Source organism: Corvus hawaiiensis, chromosome Z (assembly GCF_020740725.1).
Source record: "Corvus hawaiiensis isolate bCorHaw1 chromosome Z, bCorHaw1.pri.cur, whole genome shotgun sequence".
Lineage (NCBI taxonomy): Eukaryota > Metazoa > Chordata > Aves > Passeriformes > Corvidae > Corvus > Corvus hawaiiensis.
Genome location: NC_063255.1, coordinates 22228154 through 22245679, shown reverse-complemented (window position 1 = coordinate 22245679; position 17526 = coordinate 22228154). Strand labels below are relative to the sequence as shown.

Genomic DNA, 17526 nt, shown 5'->3' with positions numbered 1-17526 from the left:
ACACCCCTGGGCTCATGTCCAGCTGCTGGCACCAGCACCCCCAGGGCCTTTTCTGCCAGGCGCCTTTCTGCTTTACTTGCTAATTTCTTCCTCTTGCATTTGGGTTTTTTAATATCCTCCCTTAACTGAAATACTAATTAATTCAAAAATTTTAATTTTCTAATCTTTTGCACTTGATTTTTACTATAAACCAGAAATCGTGTGGACTTCATGTGCCATATGAAACCAAGTGAAAGGAAAAGTTCCTCTTCATCTGGGAAGGAATCTGGGAACTGGACTCTGGTAGATGAAGGAGGAGAAGAGGTACAGCAGACACTTCTTTTGTTTCTCTTTTTTTTGTCCTTTATGCTTTTGCTCAAGCTTATTGATCTTTGTGAAATGGGTGAAGAAACTCTGACTTGTTAAGATAAAAAGCGTGATTTGAAATTTACTTCTGTTTTACTCTCCTTCTATCTCTGTGGTATAACTGTAGAGAGTGGAGCTTCCAGTAGTGAGTATTAGCAGAGGGAATTCAAATATTTCAGTTACTCCTTACAAAGCTGTAATTAATACAGTAGTGAAGCGCTTTACTATTGGTTTTACTGTAAAGCTACTGACAACACCTTGTATTTGTCTATAGGATGAGGATCCCGAAACAAGCTGGATTCTACTCTTGGAAGATGACTTGATTGCTCTGTTGTCACAGTTCCCATTTCATGAACTCTTTCAGCAGGTCCTTGGGTTTAAGTCTGGAGGTAAATTTGTTGCTAAAGAGTTATTCTTCCTTATGCTTATGCTAATTATATTAATGACTACCACTGCCGAGAGTGCTACTGCATCATGGAACTCTCTGAGAGAAGTAATAATGAACCTGTGCAACAGGTCACAGGCTAAAGAGATGAGATGGAAGTATATGCCATGTGTATGGGAAAAATAAAAACCTTGTAGCAATATGCATGCTAAACATTGGAGTCTTTTCCCTTAGTTTGGATTTGGTTGCCAGAAGTGCTTTCAGAACCATTTTTCCCCCTTGTCTCTTAGTTGTAATGTTACTGTGATTTTTCTCTGATTTTTTTTTCGAAATCTCTGGGGAAGTACACGAAGACAATTGCTTGCCAGAGGTCTTATTACCTCCATAGTTTATTTGTAGTTGCATACTTAGCAGGTATTTATTGTTCATGTCATAAACAAGGCATACATTTCAGTTCACTATATGGTGAATTGTTGCTTTGAGTGCTTGTCAAATTATTTAAAAATCCATAATTCACACTTCTCTTTTTTTTACTGTTATTTTTGTGTCTCCGTCTTAGGTGCTTATTTTCCTGAAAAAACATCTCCCCAGGAGATGATGAAGATTTTTGCCTTTGCAAACTCCTTAGTGGAACTTCTGTCAGTGGGGTTAGAAACATTTAACAGAGCACGGTACCGACAATTTGTGAAGAGAATTGGCCAACTCATCAAGTAAGAGAATTTTTCTCTCTAGTGTGATTTAATCTGTTTTATACATGTATTTGCTATTCAGAGTTGCTAAAAAGCTCCAGAACCAACCATCAGACAACCAAAACAAACCCAAACCCCACCCAAACAATTGTCAGGTAGGTTTTGCTCTGACAGTTGGTCAGTTCAGGGTTAGCCAGTCTGAGAATCTGAAACGGGGAATTGCAAACTCTGAATCCTGTGGGTACAAAGGAGCCAGGTGAGCTGTGGAACACCAGTGTGACTTCCATCAGTGATGTGATTAGGTTTGTCTTGGGTAGTCACTGAAACCCAACAAACAGAAATTCTTTGAATTTCCTCTGTCTATAACCAATGTTACTGCTTTATTTCCATTGTTGCCCAGAATTGCTTTGGGGTTTTTAATTTGCTTCCTGCAAATTATCCTGGTTTTGCAGTAAGTAAATGTAATTGAAATCTAAAAGTTGCTCTTTATTTTTAAATCTCTAGCATTCCCTCTGTATGGCTTCTGTGAGTGTGTTCTTAAGGGGGAATACAGTCAAATCAGAAACAAAATCTTTTTCTTTGTGTTATGTAGGGAGTAACTTTCTCAGTGTAATTTTTCCTGTATGAGCTTTCATCCTGTATAGTTACCTCAAGGCTCCAAAGGTCACACGCAAACTAATTTGCTGTAACAGAATGTTAAGCCTTGTTTTCTTGCAAAACCAGGGAAGGAGAACACAGAAATCTGACTGATGCAATTTATATAGAAACCTCTGGAACCCAGAGGGCAGAATGTTGGGCATGTCTCTTGTGGCTAGACCCTGATCTGGTTGTCCTTGTCTGTGTTTTCATGGGGTGGTGACATACTTAATGATCCTTTGGCTTGTTTGTTCTGCTCTGTAGGATGACACTGTGTCATGTCAGTGACCACTGGGCCCAGTATGTTAGTGGCAATAAACAATACGGATCACTAGAACACCCCTACTCCGTGGAAAAATTGCAACTGGAGTTTGATGAGCTGTTTTTTAGAGCTGTTCTACATGTTCTGAAGGCAAAAAGGTGGGTTGTCCCATTACTGGCTTCATCTTGGAGGAGTTGAATACTTGAAACTGGGCTTTGGAGTAGCTTTAAATACTTAAAGGTTTAAACAAGACTGAAATAAGTAGGATTTTTCAGTGCATTGGTAGCATCAAGATGAGGAGGAATTATGCCATGGATTGTAGCATCTGACAGAAGCTCTGAAGTCTTGGTCAGTTCAGAATGAGGTTGGCTCAGAATCTGAGGTGCTGATACCCATCCTCACATTCCTCATTCTGTTGCACAGCAGAGGTGTGGGCAGGAGATGTCTCCTTTTCAAATGTTGGGATTTATCAGGGGGAACCTGTTCCTATCTGCCTCTTCAAATCCAACAGGTTGGGAGTCTGGCTGTTCATGTCCGAGATGCCTTACGGAACCTTGTCCAGCAGCATGCTTTGGAGGCTCTTCTTTGTCATGCACTGTGCCGACAACGAGCACCTGGAGCAGCTCTGCTCTACTCTGCAGCCTGCTGACTACAGGCAAAGACTCAAAGGTAAAATGCCCCCACACAGAACCAATTCTAATCCATTCAGCTGCTGCTGCGTCAGCTATGGGTTTAACTCTTTGCAGGTTGCATTGTTAAATACACCCTTGAGAGCATGACTGGTCCAGTGGCCTTAGAAATGTCTTGGGCAGTTCATGGTTTTCCTGTAGCTGTTTGTCCAAGTCGTCATTGTAACAGCAATTGATAGATTTACTGTCCTGGTTTTCTCTCTGGCTGCCTCAGAGCTGCAAGAGTGACATGTAGGAGGTACCTCATGTATTCTCATATCACCTCCCATCTTGACCTTCAATAGTATTTGGAGAGTGAGGTTTAAATCCTAAAGTGCAGAGTTCTGTATCACTTAGGGTTGGTGTGGCAGTTTTTTGGTTGGGTTTGTTTGTTTGTTTTTTTTTTTTTTTTTTTTTTGTGACTGGTTGACTGTTGAATTGTTGATAGTTCTATAAAGTATTTTTAGAGTCCTCTTTTTTTCCACTAAACTTGCTAGTTTTGGTTTCAGTAACTCACATTATCATCCACAATGATGTTTCCCTTATCTCAAGCCTTCTTTTGATACGTTTCTTGTCCTAAGTGGCACCTTTTATTTTTATTTCCTCTGGACTTGTGTCCCATGTTGATCTTCACAGTGACTGTGGTGTCTTCAGCTGTAGCAGAGCTATTTAGAGGCCAGCTGGAATGCTAGTTTCCCTTTGCTGCTGCATTCATGGGTAATATTTCAGAACTTGATTGACAGGGGGACAGGTAAACAAGCAGTAACTCCCTACTTCATGGCTCCTTTGTGGTCTTCAGGGAGAGAAAATCTTGTTTCTGTCAGTTTGATTTCTCAGCTGTCTGGTATCTGAGGTAGCTGTTACTCCATCTGCCAAGTCTTTTGATGGAGAAGCAGGAGACAATGGTGGTCCTGAGACGTTACTGAATGTCTTGACTGTGCAAGCTCAGCTAATATTTAAGGCAATTTGCACAGAGTGGGAGAGAGATACCAAGACTATAGTTGTTTACACTTGATGAAGTGCTGATCTGATAAGCACTTGCCAGCCAAAACAGTAACTGTTACACTGTTTCTGTAGAACGTGTTTATTTTTGGTTTTGCTAGAAATTTTTTACTGTATCTATCACGTGTTGCAGTAACAAACACAGATTTTTTTTTTTTTAAATATATAATTTTTTTTTCAGGCGTTGTTTTGCTTCTAGCTAACTTTTATGTTTCAAAATCCCTGGTATGCTGATGCAGAATTTCTTTATCCTCTTCATTCTCCTCAGTGGGTTATGTCAGCATAATACTGTTTTTCACCAGTGTCTAGACAGGGAATATCAGCAGTTCTTTCAGTGAAATCCCTCTAATCTTCTGGAATATCTTCTTTTAACCGACACTTAATGAATTAATGCTTAATTTACTGTAATTCATACCCTGGAAGACCATGACATTAATTTTCTGTTGGGAGAGGACCTTTTTTAATGATTTTCCTTCCCAAATTAAGCTTGAGAAAAGGATGGTGAATCTGCAGGTGGAATGAAGCCTTGGTAATAGATGGAAGCTTTTGGCATCAAATCCATAGGGGTGGGAACATAGTTGCGGTTCTAGTGAGTGGCATCCCTGCTGTGGCAGGGATTTGGAACTAGTTAATATTTAAGATAATTTTTAATCCAAGGATTCTATGATTCTGCTTCTGGTCACAGTTCCCTTGCTGCCAGTACCAAGATTTGAGGAGCCACTGATTTTTAGTGTGTCTCTGGAAGGGAATAGGGCCAAGTAGCAAGTAAATGGTGAAGATGTTGTTTCTCCACGGTGAGACGACAGGGTTTAGGCGGAGTCTCTCTGCTTTCCTTATTTCTTGTCCCTATCCTTCAGTCCCAGGCTATGGCTTGGTGTGGAGTCCACAGGTGACCCCTTCTCCTCACTGTGGGTCACTCTGCTATGCTATTAGATACAGTGATGGTGTGGTCATTTTTGATGTCCTTCTGCATCACCTTGAAAAAACCTTGAAGTACAAGAGGAAACACAGTTGTCTGTAACTTCTGCCATAAGAATAAAAAAGTAGCATTAGGAAAGGGAGGGGAATGGATGAGGCACCCCCTGTTTGTCTGCTGTATCTAGCAGGAGGGTAGGTTGTCTTACTGTTTGGAAGAAACTGTTTTCCTAAGTTGCACAATCCTCTAACATGCTGTTCCATGAACTGTTTTGCCTATACAAGCCTGACCTTCTCAGGTTGGAGTACAGTTGCAAAATTCTTGAAAGCCCTTAAAATAGAATGTAACCTAAGTGCAAGTGTTTGATCACAAGCACGGTGAGCACATGCCTGTTCAGGTTAGGTAGCTGAGTGCCACAATGGGTGCTTTTTCTGTATATTCAACTGCCACGATAAAATCACTGTAAGCAGTGTTTTCTGGCATGTTGTGGTTCAGAGAAGGCAGATCACTCTCCAAAACTTTTTACAGCTCAAATCCTGCTTTCAGTGTTTGTTTTGCTGCACAGTCTCTGTTTAAACTTATTTGGAAGAAATAAAAACCAAAAAACATTTTGAAGCCCTTTACAGGTTCTTTTGTATCCTTACCTTCCTGTTGTCCCATACCCCGAGGAATGGAATATTTTTTTGCTTTTGGCAGTATCTCTTTTGGCTTTAAAAAGGAAACCTGCCTTGAATTTGAGTGAAAGCATCTCTTAGCCTTCCCCCTGTGCAGGTTCAGTTCTCTGTTTTCAGAGATAGATTCCAAACAAATGCATCCAGTATTTTTTCTTGTATTGTATTTGGGAAACTAAAACTTGCCTTTCCTTGTAGCTCTTGGGCATAATCAAGACCTGGGGCTAGGTCCTTGCAGAATTTTTATTTGTAGCTGGCATGGAATGATCTCCACAGATCACTTTTCTAGGATTTGAGTGAATAACTTTATAGATGCTGCTGATGTGTGTCCTATTGCACTTTTATAATGTTTCTTTCACTTGACTTTCTTTCTAGATCCGGAGCACCTTGAACAGTTTGAAAAGTATCTCCAATCAATGAACTGCTCAGAAGAAATCTGTCTGCTCACCACATTTGCTCAGATGGCACAAACCAAACGGGCTGATGTTGATGAGGATTTTATCAAAATCATTGTTTTGGAGATATATGAGGTTAGTAATGTTACTGGGTCCATTCAGGAAAAGAAGGAAAATTCTCTTTTTATTTGTAACAGTGGAAGGTGTGAAACTTTCATGGCTTCTGTAGTTCATTCTACTATGGAATTAAGAAAATGCTACTTTAAAAAAGTACTGAATTAAAATTGCCTGAAGTACTTGTTTTTTTCTGGCAAAAAGAACAGCTTTTCTGTAGGCAAAGCAAGAGTGAAGCAAATGAACAAAAATATATTTCTTTTGTTCTATTTTTCTCATGCAGGCCTAACTGATAGCTATGAAATTCCTTACCTGGTGTTTTTTCTGTTGTTTTTGGTAGGATTTTTTTTTAGTGCCCATGTTGTTCCTGTGTTTAGTTTTGGACATTTTTTTTTGGCATGGTGACATAGAACTTTCCTGATCTTCTAGGCCAGTCAGTTTCTCTTTTCATATTGGCATTTATCAACTTTGTATGATGACCAAGAGCAATTTAGTCCTGTAGTTTCCAAAAGGCATTTTATTTCTGTGTCAGTGGAGGTCAGCCAGAAGCAGTAATTTCTCCCTACTCATCTTCCCATCTTCTCAGGTATCCTACGTTAGTCTTTCCACAAGAGAGACATTTTCCAAGGTTGGTCGAGAACTCTTGGGAGCCATTGCCAGCATCCACACACAGATTATTTCTATACTGCTGGATCGGATTAGAGAGACCCTTGAGAAGGTGGGGATGGTAAGTGCTGATGTCCATCATTTAAATCGGACACCTAATTAAACCTACAGGCCATACCAGGCTGTGTGATAAGACATGGCTTGGTATGAGTGGATGTGTTAAAAGGTCTGTCTGTGGGGTGTTTTGGTCATACCACCCTTTCAGATAGCAGGGCACAGTGCTGATTATTGTTGTGTGCTGAGTCCTGATTTGCACTTTTTGCTCTCTCTCCTCAAAGGTTTCTTTATATCTGTTTAAAGAACTGCCACTGTACCTGTGGAAGCCTTCTTCATCTGAGATAGCCCTGATCCGTGACTGGTTGTTAAATTGCAGCCTTACAACAGTGGAGAATAAACTGGCCTGCATTATTTTGGAAGGGCTGAACTGGGGATTTGGTGAGCATGTATGTATTGAAAACAGGAGCCTTGAACCTCCTCAGTTTTTCAGAGCAAAAGTTTAACTCGACCTGGGAGCAGAGCAGAATTAGAAAACAGTTAATTAATGATATGCTTTTATATTATGGCTGTACACCTAATGGTGCAAAATGTGAATTTCATAATAATTTTACAGCACTCTGCCTGAGGATTTGCTTGTGCTGCACCTGAGTTTAAAAGAGATATTTAAGCAGGAATTTTTTCTCTCTAAACAAGAGGAAACAGCTGACCAGACAATTTTTATGAGTCACATGAATAAAATGCTTTTGGCTTCAGAAACAGAGGAATCCTCCAAAAAATGTGTAGGAGAGTGGTGTGACTGTAGTTTGTGTGCTGGTATCTAGGTATGTTTTTTACAGTGCAAGAAAAGTAATGATTGAAATGAGACATTTCAAAACCCTGAGCATAATTTAAATTATTGGAACTTATTCCATAATACTGGGTTGCTCCAGGAGGTCCATGAGTTCAGGATTCAGTTGAGGGTGAATGCTGTTTCAGAGAAAAACAGAAATAGGTTGGGGGAATAATCCTATTGCCTGTGTTCAGTGATACAGTTTTAGCATTGCATTCTGTGCATTTGATCATCCTGAACTCTTCTCTTTGCCATGATGATGGTTTTACATGAATATTTATTTTTTCTCCCTGTTTCTTGTGAACGTGTAAAGAAAAATGAATGTTAGGGAAAATTAACACAGTTCTTCGCTGTGGAATAGCAATGCCATGTCTGTTCCCTTTGATGTGGGGAAAAATGGCTCTTTAATGGCAATTGATGGAGGAATTGCTATGTTTTCCTACAAAAAAGATGGTGATGTGATTTGGTTTTGTTTTTAAAAGGAAGAGTTCACGTGTCTGTATTATGTAATTTAAAATGGCATCTGTGGATTTTTTGATTAATTATTATATGTTCATAAAATGCACATGGAAAGTGAATATTATGATGCCTTTTAAAAAAAATAATCTAGTTGTTGGGCTTTGTATTGCCCTGTGTGAGCCTGGTACTCTTATCATTGAGCTGAATTTTTTTCACTGGGCAAGATTTTTGCCTAGATAATGCAATAATTAATTTGAAGATCCAGGAAGAGATTAGGATTTATTTCTCTGTAGTGCAGCTGAATGTACAGTTGTAGAGACCTTGTAAATGACTCAAAGCTATGTGTTCTATTGCTGTTTTTAGCAGAATACTCTTCACCTGGATCCGGCTGTCCATTCTGAAGTTGCATTGATGGTCCTGGAAGCATATCAGAAATATCTCTCCCAGAAACCATATGCTGGGCTGCTTTCTGAAAGCATAAAACAGGTATCCCTTCTTCTGAATTACGAGGAATAGCTTATGTGATTTACCAAAATATGAATATCGATCTAATATCGATATCCAACTGAGACAGACAAAAACTCTCTAACAGTTTAGAGTTAGAAAGTGTATGTTTTATTTTTGCGTGGGATAGCTCCCTAAGACACAGGCCCCGATACAAGCAAACGTGATACCTTTTATTCCCAAATATTATGAATATCCAAAATACAAATGCATATTCATAGTGTTAACACCTCCCATTCTCCACTTCATAGGGAAATGAGCTTACATGTCATTAGGCATGCGTAGTGTGTGTTCTGAATTGAGTCGATGGTCTTGAATTGGGTCAGTGGTCCTAAGGAAGATGAAGTAACTCCTCTTCCTCACTTTGACCTTTTTGCCTTTCTGAGTTTTAACAATCCTAATTACTTCAGTGACCTCTAAGTTTCTTCTTGCGTGACTTTTGGACGAGTTCCCACAAAGGGAGGAAATTGGTAATTGTCCTTGTTCCCTACACCAACTTATCGATGTTTCTATTCCTCGTTCTAAGCACAGCTAAGCAAACATACAAATGACAGATCATCAGTTATTTGGCAATCAGTTACTAACATCTTAAAACCCATTTCAGGTCCAGCTCTCCTAACTATTTTAATTAACTCTCACTGGGCCCAAGTTCTTTCCTATTCCAACTAATACCAACACAGCTAGCCTATAACTAAAATCTTTATGTTTCTTCTAAATCTATGTTTCGGATGGATGGCTATAAATGGGAAAAGCTGCAGGGCAAGACCTTGTTTTCTCTTTTTTTTCTTCTTCTTTTTAAAGCTGTTCTCTGTGCAAATAGAATTTCATAACATACCAACACTCATTGTTGTTTGCACCCACAGAGCTATTTGAAAATACTGTTAGGCTTCTGTTGCACATCTGTATGAGAATCACAGAATGGTTTGGGTAGAAGGGACCTTAAAGCTCATCCAGTTCCACCCCCTGCCATGGGCAGGGACACCTTCCACTATCCCAGGCTGCTCCAAGCCCCGTCCAACCTGGCCTTGGACACTACCAGGGATGGGACAGCCACAGCTTCTCTGGGCACCCTGTGCCAGGGCCTCCCCACCCTCACAGGGAGGAATTCCTTCCCAATATCTGCTCTAATCTACTCTGTCAGTTTGAAACCATTCCCCCTTGTCCTGCCACTCCATGCTCTTATAAACAGTCTCTCTCTGTCTCTCTTGAAATAGACATTTTAATTTTGACCCACTTGCAGGTTTGTGTATAGTCACACACTGCTCCTCCTTTACTCATACAGAGGTGGACAGTACTTGATTAATGAAAAGCTGTTTCTCCTTTGCTGGTGAGCATAAGAAAACTCAGTCCAGCTCTTAACCTTATTTGAAGATTCAAGTGTTAATCCCTTTAGGAGTTTCTCAGCAGTGGGCAGCACTGTGTGACCTGAGCACACCACAAACATTTATTAAATTGGTTTTACAGCACCCTGGACTCGCGAAGTGATAGCTCCAAGTTACAGAAGGCAAATGGAAGGATAGAAAAGTCAAGATTAAAAAATCCCTGTTTCAGATATTCAGTCCAAGATGCCTCTATTTATTTACTCAGAGGTTTTAGCACTGTGCTGGGCTTTGTCTTCTCAGTATTTCTTGTGCGGTGTTTTCTCCTTCTCTGTGGCTTTTTCCCCCAGCCTTTTCTTCCCACACTCTGAATGTTCTTTGTTGTCTGCTCTGTTCTGACTTGCTTCTCTGCACTACTTAACCGTGATTTGTTTCCCTGTGCCAGCCAGATGAGTCCTCTTTTTTAAGCCTGTGTCAGCCCTAGTTGCCACTTGTGCTGGTGAATCAGTCCTTACTTGCATGAGCCTATAACTAGAATTTGAGAGAAAATAGTGCTTAGGTTCTTGTACCGCTACTCAGAGAGGATGAAATATCTGCATTGCCCTCCAGCTCTGCAATTTACACTGCTCTGTCAGAGCATGTACAGTATTTTTTTTCCCAGAGATTTATCATTCCTTCTGACCTAGACAGGGTCTTTGTGACAGTGGACACGTATACATATATCTCTGCCTGTCCACATGCAGGCTTTTTTCTAGGGACAGGCTGCCAGGTTTTAGGCTTTTTGTTGACAGATAGTGTTTTTGCATAGGTTTTTTATGTTTCCTTTCACTAGCAGTCTTAAATGTTTTAAGCATTATGGAAGGTTGTGTCTGGCTTTTAATTTTTTTTCCTGTATTAAAATTAAAATTTAATTCAAGGTCAACATCTAGCTTGGAAAAATTTAAGCAGACAGTGTAAGTCGATAGCCTTTATCTGAAGAGATGGGGGGTAGGAGAGGGAGGTAGAAATCGAGGCCACAGGAAGAGTGTTTAGATAAACTACATGGTATGTCTAGAAAATGATTGCTGTTAGTCTAATCCTAAAAGATTTGGGTTGGAAGGGACCCCAAAGGTCATCTAGTTCCCTTTCCATGGGCCAAGTCCCAGACCAGTGCCACACGTGCTGTGTCACAGCTGTGCTTCCTCTCATTCCTGCTCCTGCTGCTTTGTTCCAGGTCTCCTACCTGGCCAGCATCGTTCGCTACGGGGAAACACCAGAGACTTCCTTCAATCAGTGGGCATGGAGTTTGATTTTGAGGCTGAAGCTGCACAGGAATGACCGTGGGGTGCAGCAGAGTGGGCTGGCTGTCCCCGTGTACGACACTGCGCTGGACACGGCCGACTCGGTCACGCTGCACCCCCTGCTCAAGGCTGTGAAGGCAAACATCCCCATCGGCTGCTACCTGGCACTGGCAATGACCACCCTGGGGCACAGGTGAGGGCTTTCTGGGTGTTTGCCTTGGGTGGATGGCCCCAGGGACTGAGCAGCCTCTCTAATGCTTAGCTGAGGGTTGTTAACAACTCTGTGCATGTTTAAAGAGTGAAGGACTTGTGATGCAAGGGATCGAGCAGCTTGTCAGGGACAGCATCTCTGATGAGGAGGAGCTGGGCCTGGTTAGTCTGGAGAAGAGAAGAATGAGAGGGGGATCTCTTTAATGGAGATAGCCATCTCAAAGGGGTGTCCAGAGAATGGTGCTGGACTCTTTTCAGTGGTGTCCAGCAACTGCATGAGGAGCAATGGCCACAACTAAAACACAAGAAGTTTCAGCTCAGCATGGGGAAGAACTTCTTTGCATTGAGGATGGCAGAGAGCTGAAACAGCTGCCCATGGAGGTCATGGATTCTCTCTCTCTGTAGACATTCCAAACCCACCTGAACTCGTTCCTTTGTCTCTTGCTCTGGGTGACCCTGCCTTGGAGGGGTTTGGACTGGATAATCTCAAGGTCTCTTGCAACCCCCATGCTCTGTGCTTCTGTGACTGTAGTTGCACAGAATCCCAGAATCACTTAGGTTGGAAAAGACCTCCAAGGTCATTGAGTCCAACCTGTGACCAATCCCCACTTTGTCACCCAGTCCAGAGCACTGAGTGCCATGTCCAGTCATTCCTTAGACACCTTCAGGGATGGGGAATCCACTGCCTCCCTTGACAGCTGTTCCACTGCTTAATAGTCCTTTCTGTGAAGAAATTCTTCCTGAATTATTTCAAACAACGTGCTATTTATTTTACTAACAGTTTTTTTTGCCTTCTGCACTTTAGGGTCATAAGAAATAGGACTGAAACTAGGGGTTAACGTAATTTCTCTGGACAGGAGTAGCTTTGAACCACACTTACTGAAAGGGTTGTTCTGGAGGTCATTTCTTTTATTAGGGCAGCACAGCATTCAGAAAATAGGGAGGAGAAAAAACCCACTCACTCTGGGAATGGTAAATAAAGAGCATTGTAAGAGCAGTGAACCTCTTAGCCATGACTGTGTCCAACACAGTCTTTTCCAGTGCTTTTAGCAAATTTGTAAGTAAGGCTTTTGGATGTATTCAAATGTACTTGTTGATTAAGGTACAGAGCCACACAAAATTTGATCAATTCTCACCAGAACTTTTTTCCTTGACTCTGTGATCTCTGTAGTTATGCGTTATACTATTCAAAATTTTCACTAACTTGTTTTCTACATATAATATTATGTTACTCTTTAAATGAAAAATTATCTGGGCTTTCTTCTCCTTACCCAAGAAAGCCATGGCTTGAGGGTAAGATTGTGTCATAGATACTTCCAAGCACTGGAGTAGTTTGAGACTGATATGAAGGTATTTTGGGTTGAGAGTGGAAATTTTTCTATAACTTTGAGCATGGAATAAAAAACCAAAGAATCTCTTTAGTCTGTTCCAGTGCACCTTCTGTGTTTGGCCTTTGGCTCTCCCTTTCCCTGGAGAGAGAGGCAAGTTGTCCAGGTTAGGCAAGAACAGTGAGCTTTAAAGTGATAGAAACTTGATGAAGACTTGCATCTCCAGTGAGTTTTGGAAGACAGGACACTGATGCCTGGAAGAGAATTTGTGAAGGAAGGAGATACTTAGCAGATATTTGAGAAGGAAATACTAAGAAAATCACTCAGCGATTGAGTGACTCCTGCAGCTGAAGAAAAAACCTCTGGATTTAGCTACTTAGGTTTTCAAAATAAAGTATAAAGTTATGAATGTATTTACATCTCAGTTCATAAAAATGAAATCAAAACCTTGTCCTCCTTTCTGCTGATAGTCAATGTTTTTTTCTTAATTTTATTTTTGTTTGTTTTCTGACAGCATTGAGAAGTTCTGTGCTGAAGGGATCCCTCTTTTGGGTGTACTTGTCCAGAATAGACATCTGAGAACAGTAGTCCATGTGCTGGATAAAATTTTACCCATGTTTTATTCTTGCCAGTATTACCTCCTGAAGAATGAACAGTAAGCATGATATGTTCATAATATGTTCATTTAAAAATTTTATATATTTATTTACTTAATTTATTAATAGTTGCAGCGGAAGTTAATCATAATGTTTTGGTTTAGACCACCTGACAGTCTCCCAGACAAATTCTGAGTAAGATTTGGGTGCTGATGTAGATCAAGAACTGTGTTTAGTCCTGATGAGCTGCCTTGAATTACAGTCTGCTGTGAAATGTTCATACTGTGCCCACTGTATTGCTAAACTGGAGCAATTAAATCTGCACTGTGGTTGTGAATCAAAGCCTTTCTATATGTATCTCACTGGTGCTATTGAGCTGGTTTAAAATTCTCTGGAAGCAGGTTTTCTATTTATTATTCAGTAGGAGATATTTTAATTTCGTTTGTTGACATCCCTAGGTTTTTATCTTACGTTGAACTGTTCCTTCATCTGGATAGTGGAGTCCCTCAAGGAGTGACCCAGCAGGTTACCCATAAAGTGACACAGCACTTGACAGGAGTGAAGTATGGAGAAAACGTTAAGCTGCTCAGTAGTATGATACAGGTAAAAAGATTTTTTAAAAAAGAAAAGGAGGGGAGAGTGTTTAAAAGCAGGCTTATTTGACTGAGCTAGTGTTAAAGGTTAGAAAGGATACTAAACCTGGCAGTTCAGTCACAGAGTACCTGGTATCAAATATTAGTAGTTGGGCTTGGTTTCCTGAAATTCTCCTGCTGAAACTTGCCTAAATCTGGCCGTGCATGTGACACTAACAACAATATTTGCCTTTCAGACTTCTTGGAAAATTCATATCCCAATACCAGGTCAAAACTGTTTAAAAAAGGGAATGTAATATGCAGCACTACTTTCTTGTTTGTGTTATTTGAGGAATGCAGCAGATATATTAATGTTTGAAAGCTTTGCTTTTGGCCATTAATGTGGGCTCTGGAATGGAAAAATGTTCCTGAGTTAGGGAGCAGTAGTATTTTTTTAAGCTCAGAGAGGTCAAAACCCAAAGCTCTCCAAGATTAGAGGGGGGCAATGGAAACAGACCTATTATTTTTCTTCTGTTTTTGTATCTCGAGTTCCTTTACTCAGAGTTAGAATTAAGATGCAGAAGATCAAGAACTCTTGTTTGGTCTTAGTTGTTTATTACATCTTAGCAGTAATACAGCTGCACAGTGTGTGCCTCTTGGTTGGCAGGGTGGAAAATGGCCGTGAGTTCTCATTTCCAAGGTTTTTTAAAGTCTAAATTAACCAATTATGAAATGCTAAGTAATATGTTTTTACTTACAACCCAGTTACTAACTTTTCATGTTCTGCAGTGCGGAACTTTTGACCCAATGACAGAGCACTCAGATTTGTGAAGAAGGAGAAAGAAGACAAATCCACACCCAAAATCCTCCATATTGTAACCTATTATCACCTATATCCCCTAAACCTAATTTTCTACATTTCTACATATTTCACCCAGTGATAAGACTTCTAATTACACAGCAATAACCTCAGTGTTATCACACAATTTGGGAAACTTTTCCCAGGGTTTTGGATGGAGTACTTCTGAGGATCACTGCCTCTCAGCACTGACAGGCTGAAATTCTCAGAATCCAGGGTTCCAACACACACCTACTCTGGGAAGTCCTTTTGCAGAAACAGCAGGCTGGACTTTAGAAATAGGTGCTATTTATGCCTGCAGGGGTCCTGCTTAAGGCTTCTGTGTCTGTTTTTGCTGATTGCACAAGGTCCTTTGCTCTTCAGACTTCAGAATCTGCAGAAAATTGGAGGCTGAAGATGACAAAGCTGTCCTTACTTGGGTACAGAGACTGTTGTTGTAAATTATTTAATTTAAGGATTGGCCCACAGCCTCAAGCAAGTCATATAGTTCTCCAATAAATTCTTAAGCTTTACTCAAAGCTGCAATCTGTTGACTAATTTTACCTTTTAATTTGTCAGACTCACATCTTTCTAAGTGACCAGCCAAATGGAGTGGGGCCAGCTGCAGTCCTGGAGTTCTGGGTGCAGGTCCTTACCAGCCAGCAGCTGTGGCACAGGGACCGCGCCACGCTCTGCCTGCTGGATGACTTGTGCAAAGCTGCTTTTCAGTACAGCCAAGAGGACTGTGTGCAAAAGCTGCTTTACCAGCAGCACAAGGTAAATAGCTGTGGTGTTTTGGTGTGGCTGTTGAGTAAATGGTCAGTTCGTGTGTTGCACAGTCTGATTTTGAGGTGAATGTATTTTCCTGAAGTGCAACAAGAATGGCTGTGAAATCCTAGAATGGTTTGGGTTGGGAGGCACCTTTACAGCCCATCCAGTTCCACTCCTGCTATGGGCAGGGACACCTTCCAGGGAAACCCAGACCAGGTTGCTCCAAGCACTGTCCAGCCTAATCTTCAGCACTTCCAGGGATGAGGCAGCCACAACTTCTCTGGACAACCAGTCGTGATGATGAGTGATGATGGGGTTATCTGATTTGTTACTGAGTGGGTCAAAATTAATGAAATGTCTGATATTTTAATAATAATGATAGTAATTATTAATAAAACCAATTTGCTATACAATTTTGATTCATATGAGTTCTGTTGTAGTTTGTCTTCTTTGCATTTCAAATATTTGGTTGTTTAGAACAAAAACGGAGCTTCTTCTGAAAAACCAGACACTGTCACTGTAACGGGATGTTTTCACTGAAAAAGACAGTCCAAGCAGTGGTGCCTGGCTGAGCTGAGGTTGGAAAGTAGCAACAGGAGGTGGAAAGGAACCTGGATGAAGATTGAGTGGTGCACCTGTAGCTTCTAAATTACCTGCTCACAAAAAAAACCCCAGATGTTTTCTGTTTTATGCAGAACGCTTTGGGCTATCACTGTGACAAGGGTCTGCTGTCTTCTCTCGTCAGCTGGATCGTGGCAGGCAATGTCACACCATCCTTTGTGGAGGGCAATGCCAACTCCTCTCAGGTGAGTGCCATGATGGTGTTGTGTGATGGGAAAAGCAGCATACTGGTCTAGGGATCTTTTTTTTTTTAAGATCTCTTTCTTGGTCACTTTTTCTTCCTATCCCAGAGTTTTCTTGCGAGGAAATCCTGCTTTAGCCTAAGAGAATACTGTGGGTTTGTTGCACTAAAAGGAACATGGATATTTTACATGGGTAGAGTTTTGTCTAATCTGCATCCAAGAATTCATATAATAGGATTGGATAGTTAAATTTTCTTCTAATCTGGTATTATTCTTGATCTGTTTAAGAAGACAAAATCTGTAAAGCCAGACTTTTCTATTAGATCAGTCTTTATCTGATAAGTGTTTTGAATTCCAGCTGCTTTCTCTCTGCTTAAGTGAGCTCCTTATTCAAGCAAAAAGGGAAAAAACCCTTGAAGTACCCCAGACAGAGATGTGTAGTGCAGGTGGAAGAGAGGAGATCTTGTTTTACAGAGACTCTCTGGGTAGTTCTGTCAGTTTTCTCTGGTTTTCCCCTTCTTTCCCAAGATTGTACGAAGGGGAAGTTTGAATTTAAGGGTAAAGAGGTTTTGTTGTTGAGATGTGATACTGTTTTTTGCAACTCTGCAGTGAGAATCTGTCAAACACCTATTCCTCTTAAGAGAGCATCAAGCTTCCTGATGCTGCCCCCTGCCATTTTGTTACCAATTATTTCTCTTATTTCTGGGTTGTCCAGGTCTGGTTTGCATGGACGGTGTTAAATGTGGAGTCAATATTTGAAGAAGATTCACAGCTTCGCAGAGTTGTGGAGGGGGAGCTGGTTATCAATGCTTTAACTCCTGATCAAGCTTTGAAGGTGAGAGAACTGTTCATCCCTTTTTATTATTTTATTGGAGAGAACTGCTGGGGAATAGGGTTCCCTTGTGTCATTTAGTTTTTTTTCTTATGTACTACTTTCTTACCAGGATAAAAGCATAAATAATGCTTTACTTGGCTGTGCAGGAGAAAATGTACCTCAGGGAAATTTTCTTTTACATTTTGAGTATGATTGAGTTCTTCTATGTTTAAAAGCTACCATGGAAATATCTGATTTTACTATATCAATATTTACAGAAAACTAATTTGTGCTTTTACATGAGTTTCTGGGTCATCTAAATGCCTCACAAGCTTCAGTGGATTTATCCCCTGATATGGGGAGTGCTTATTTTTCAGATGGGAAAACATGTCTGTATTTCAAACAGATGATTTCTCAGATGACATGAATTTACAGGAGACTGGCCTTTACTTTCCTC

At 40.6% G+C, this 17526-nt stretch overlaps 1 protein-coding gene across 2 annotated transcripts in view; it reads left to right on the top strand.

Annotated features, from left to right (window-relative positions):
- Positions 1-17526, top strand: part of EPG5 (ectopic P-granules 5 autophagy tethering factor) — a 55093-nt gene that overhangs the window by 11400 nt on the left and 26167 nt on the right. Inside the window, exons 7-21 of one of the 2 annotated variants that reach the window (XM_048291586.1) lie at positions 195-303; positions 620-734; positions 1290-1440; positions 2320-2475; positions 2829-2986; positions 5950-6104; positions 6670-6810; positions 7028-7192; positions 8401-8520; positions 11071-11330; positions 13190-13330; positions 13730-13874; positions 15261-15458; positions 16148-16258; positions 16971-17090. In XM_048291586.1, coding sequence (XP_048147543.1) covers positions 195-303; positions 620-734; positions 1290-1440; positions 2320-2475; positions 2829-2986; positions 5950-6104; positions 6670-6810; positions 7028-7192; positions 8401-8520; positions 11071-11330; positions 13190-13330; positions 13730-13874; positions 15261-15458; positions 16148-16258; positions 16971-17090 — 2245 coding nt within the window. Of the gene's footprint in view, positions 1-194; positions 304-619; positions 735-1289; positions 1441-2319; positions 2476-2828; positions 2987-5949; positions 6105-6669; positions 6811-7027; positions 7193-8397; positions 8521-11070; positions 11331-13189; positions 13331-13729; positions 13875-15260; positions 15459-16147; positions 16259-16970; positions 17091-17526 lie in introns of both variants that reach the window. The other variant, XM_048291585.1, reaches the window with a different exon arrangement.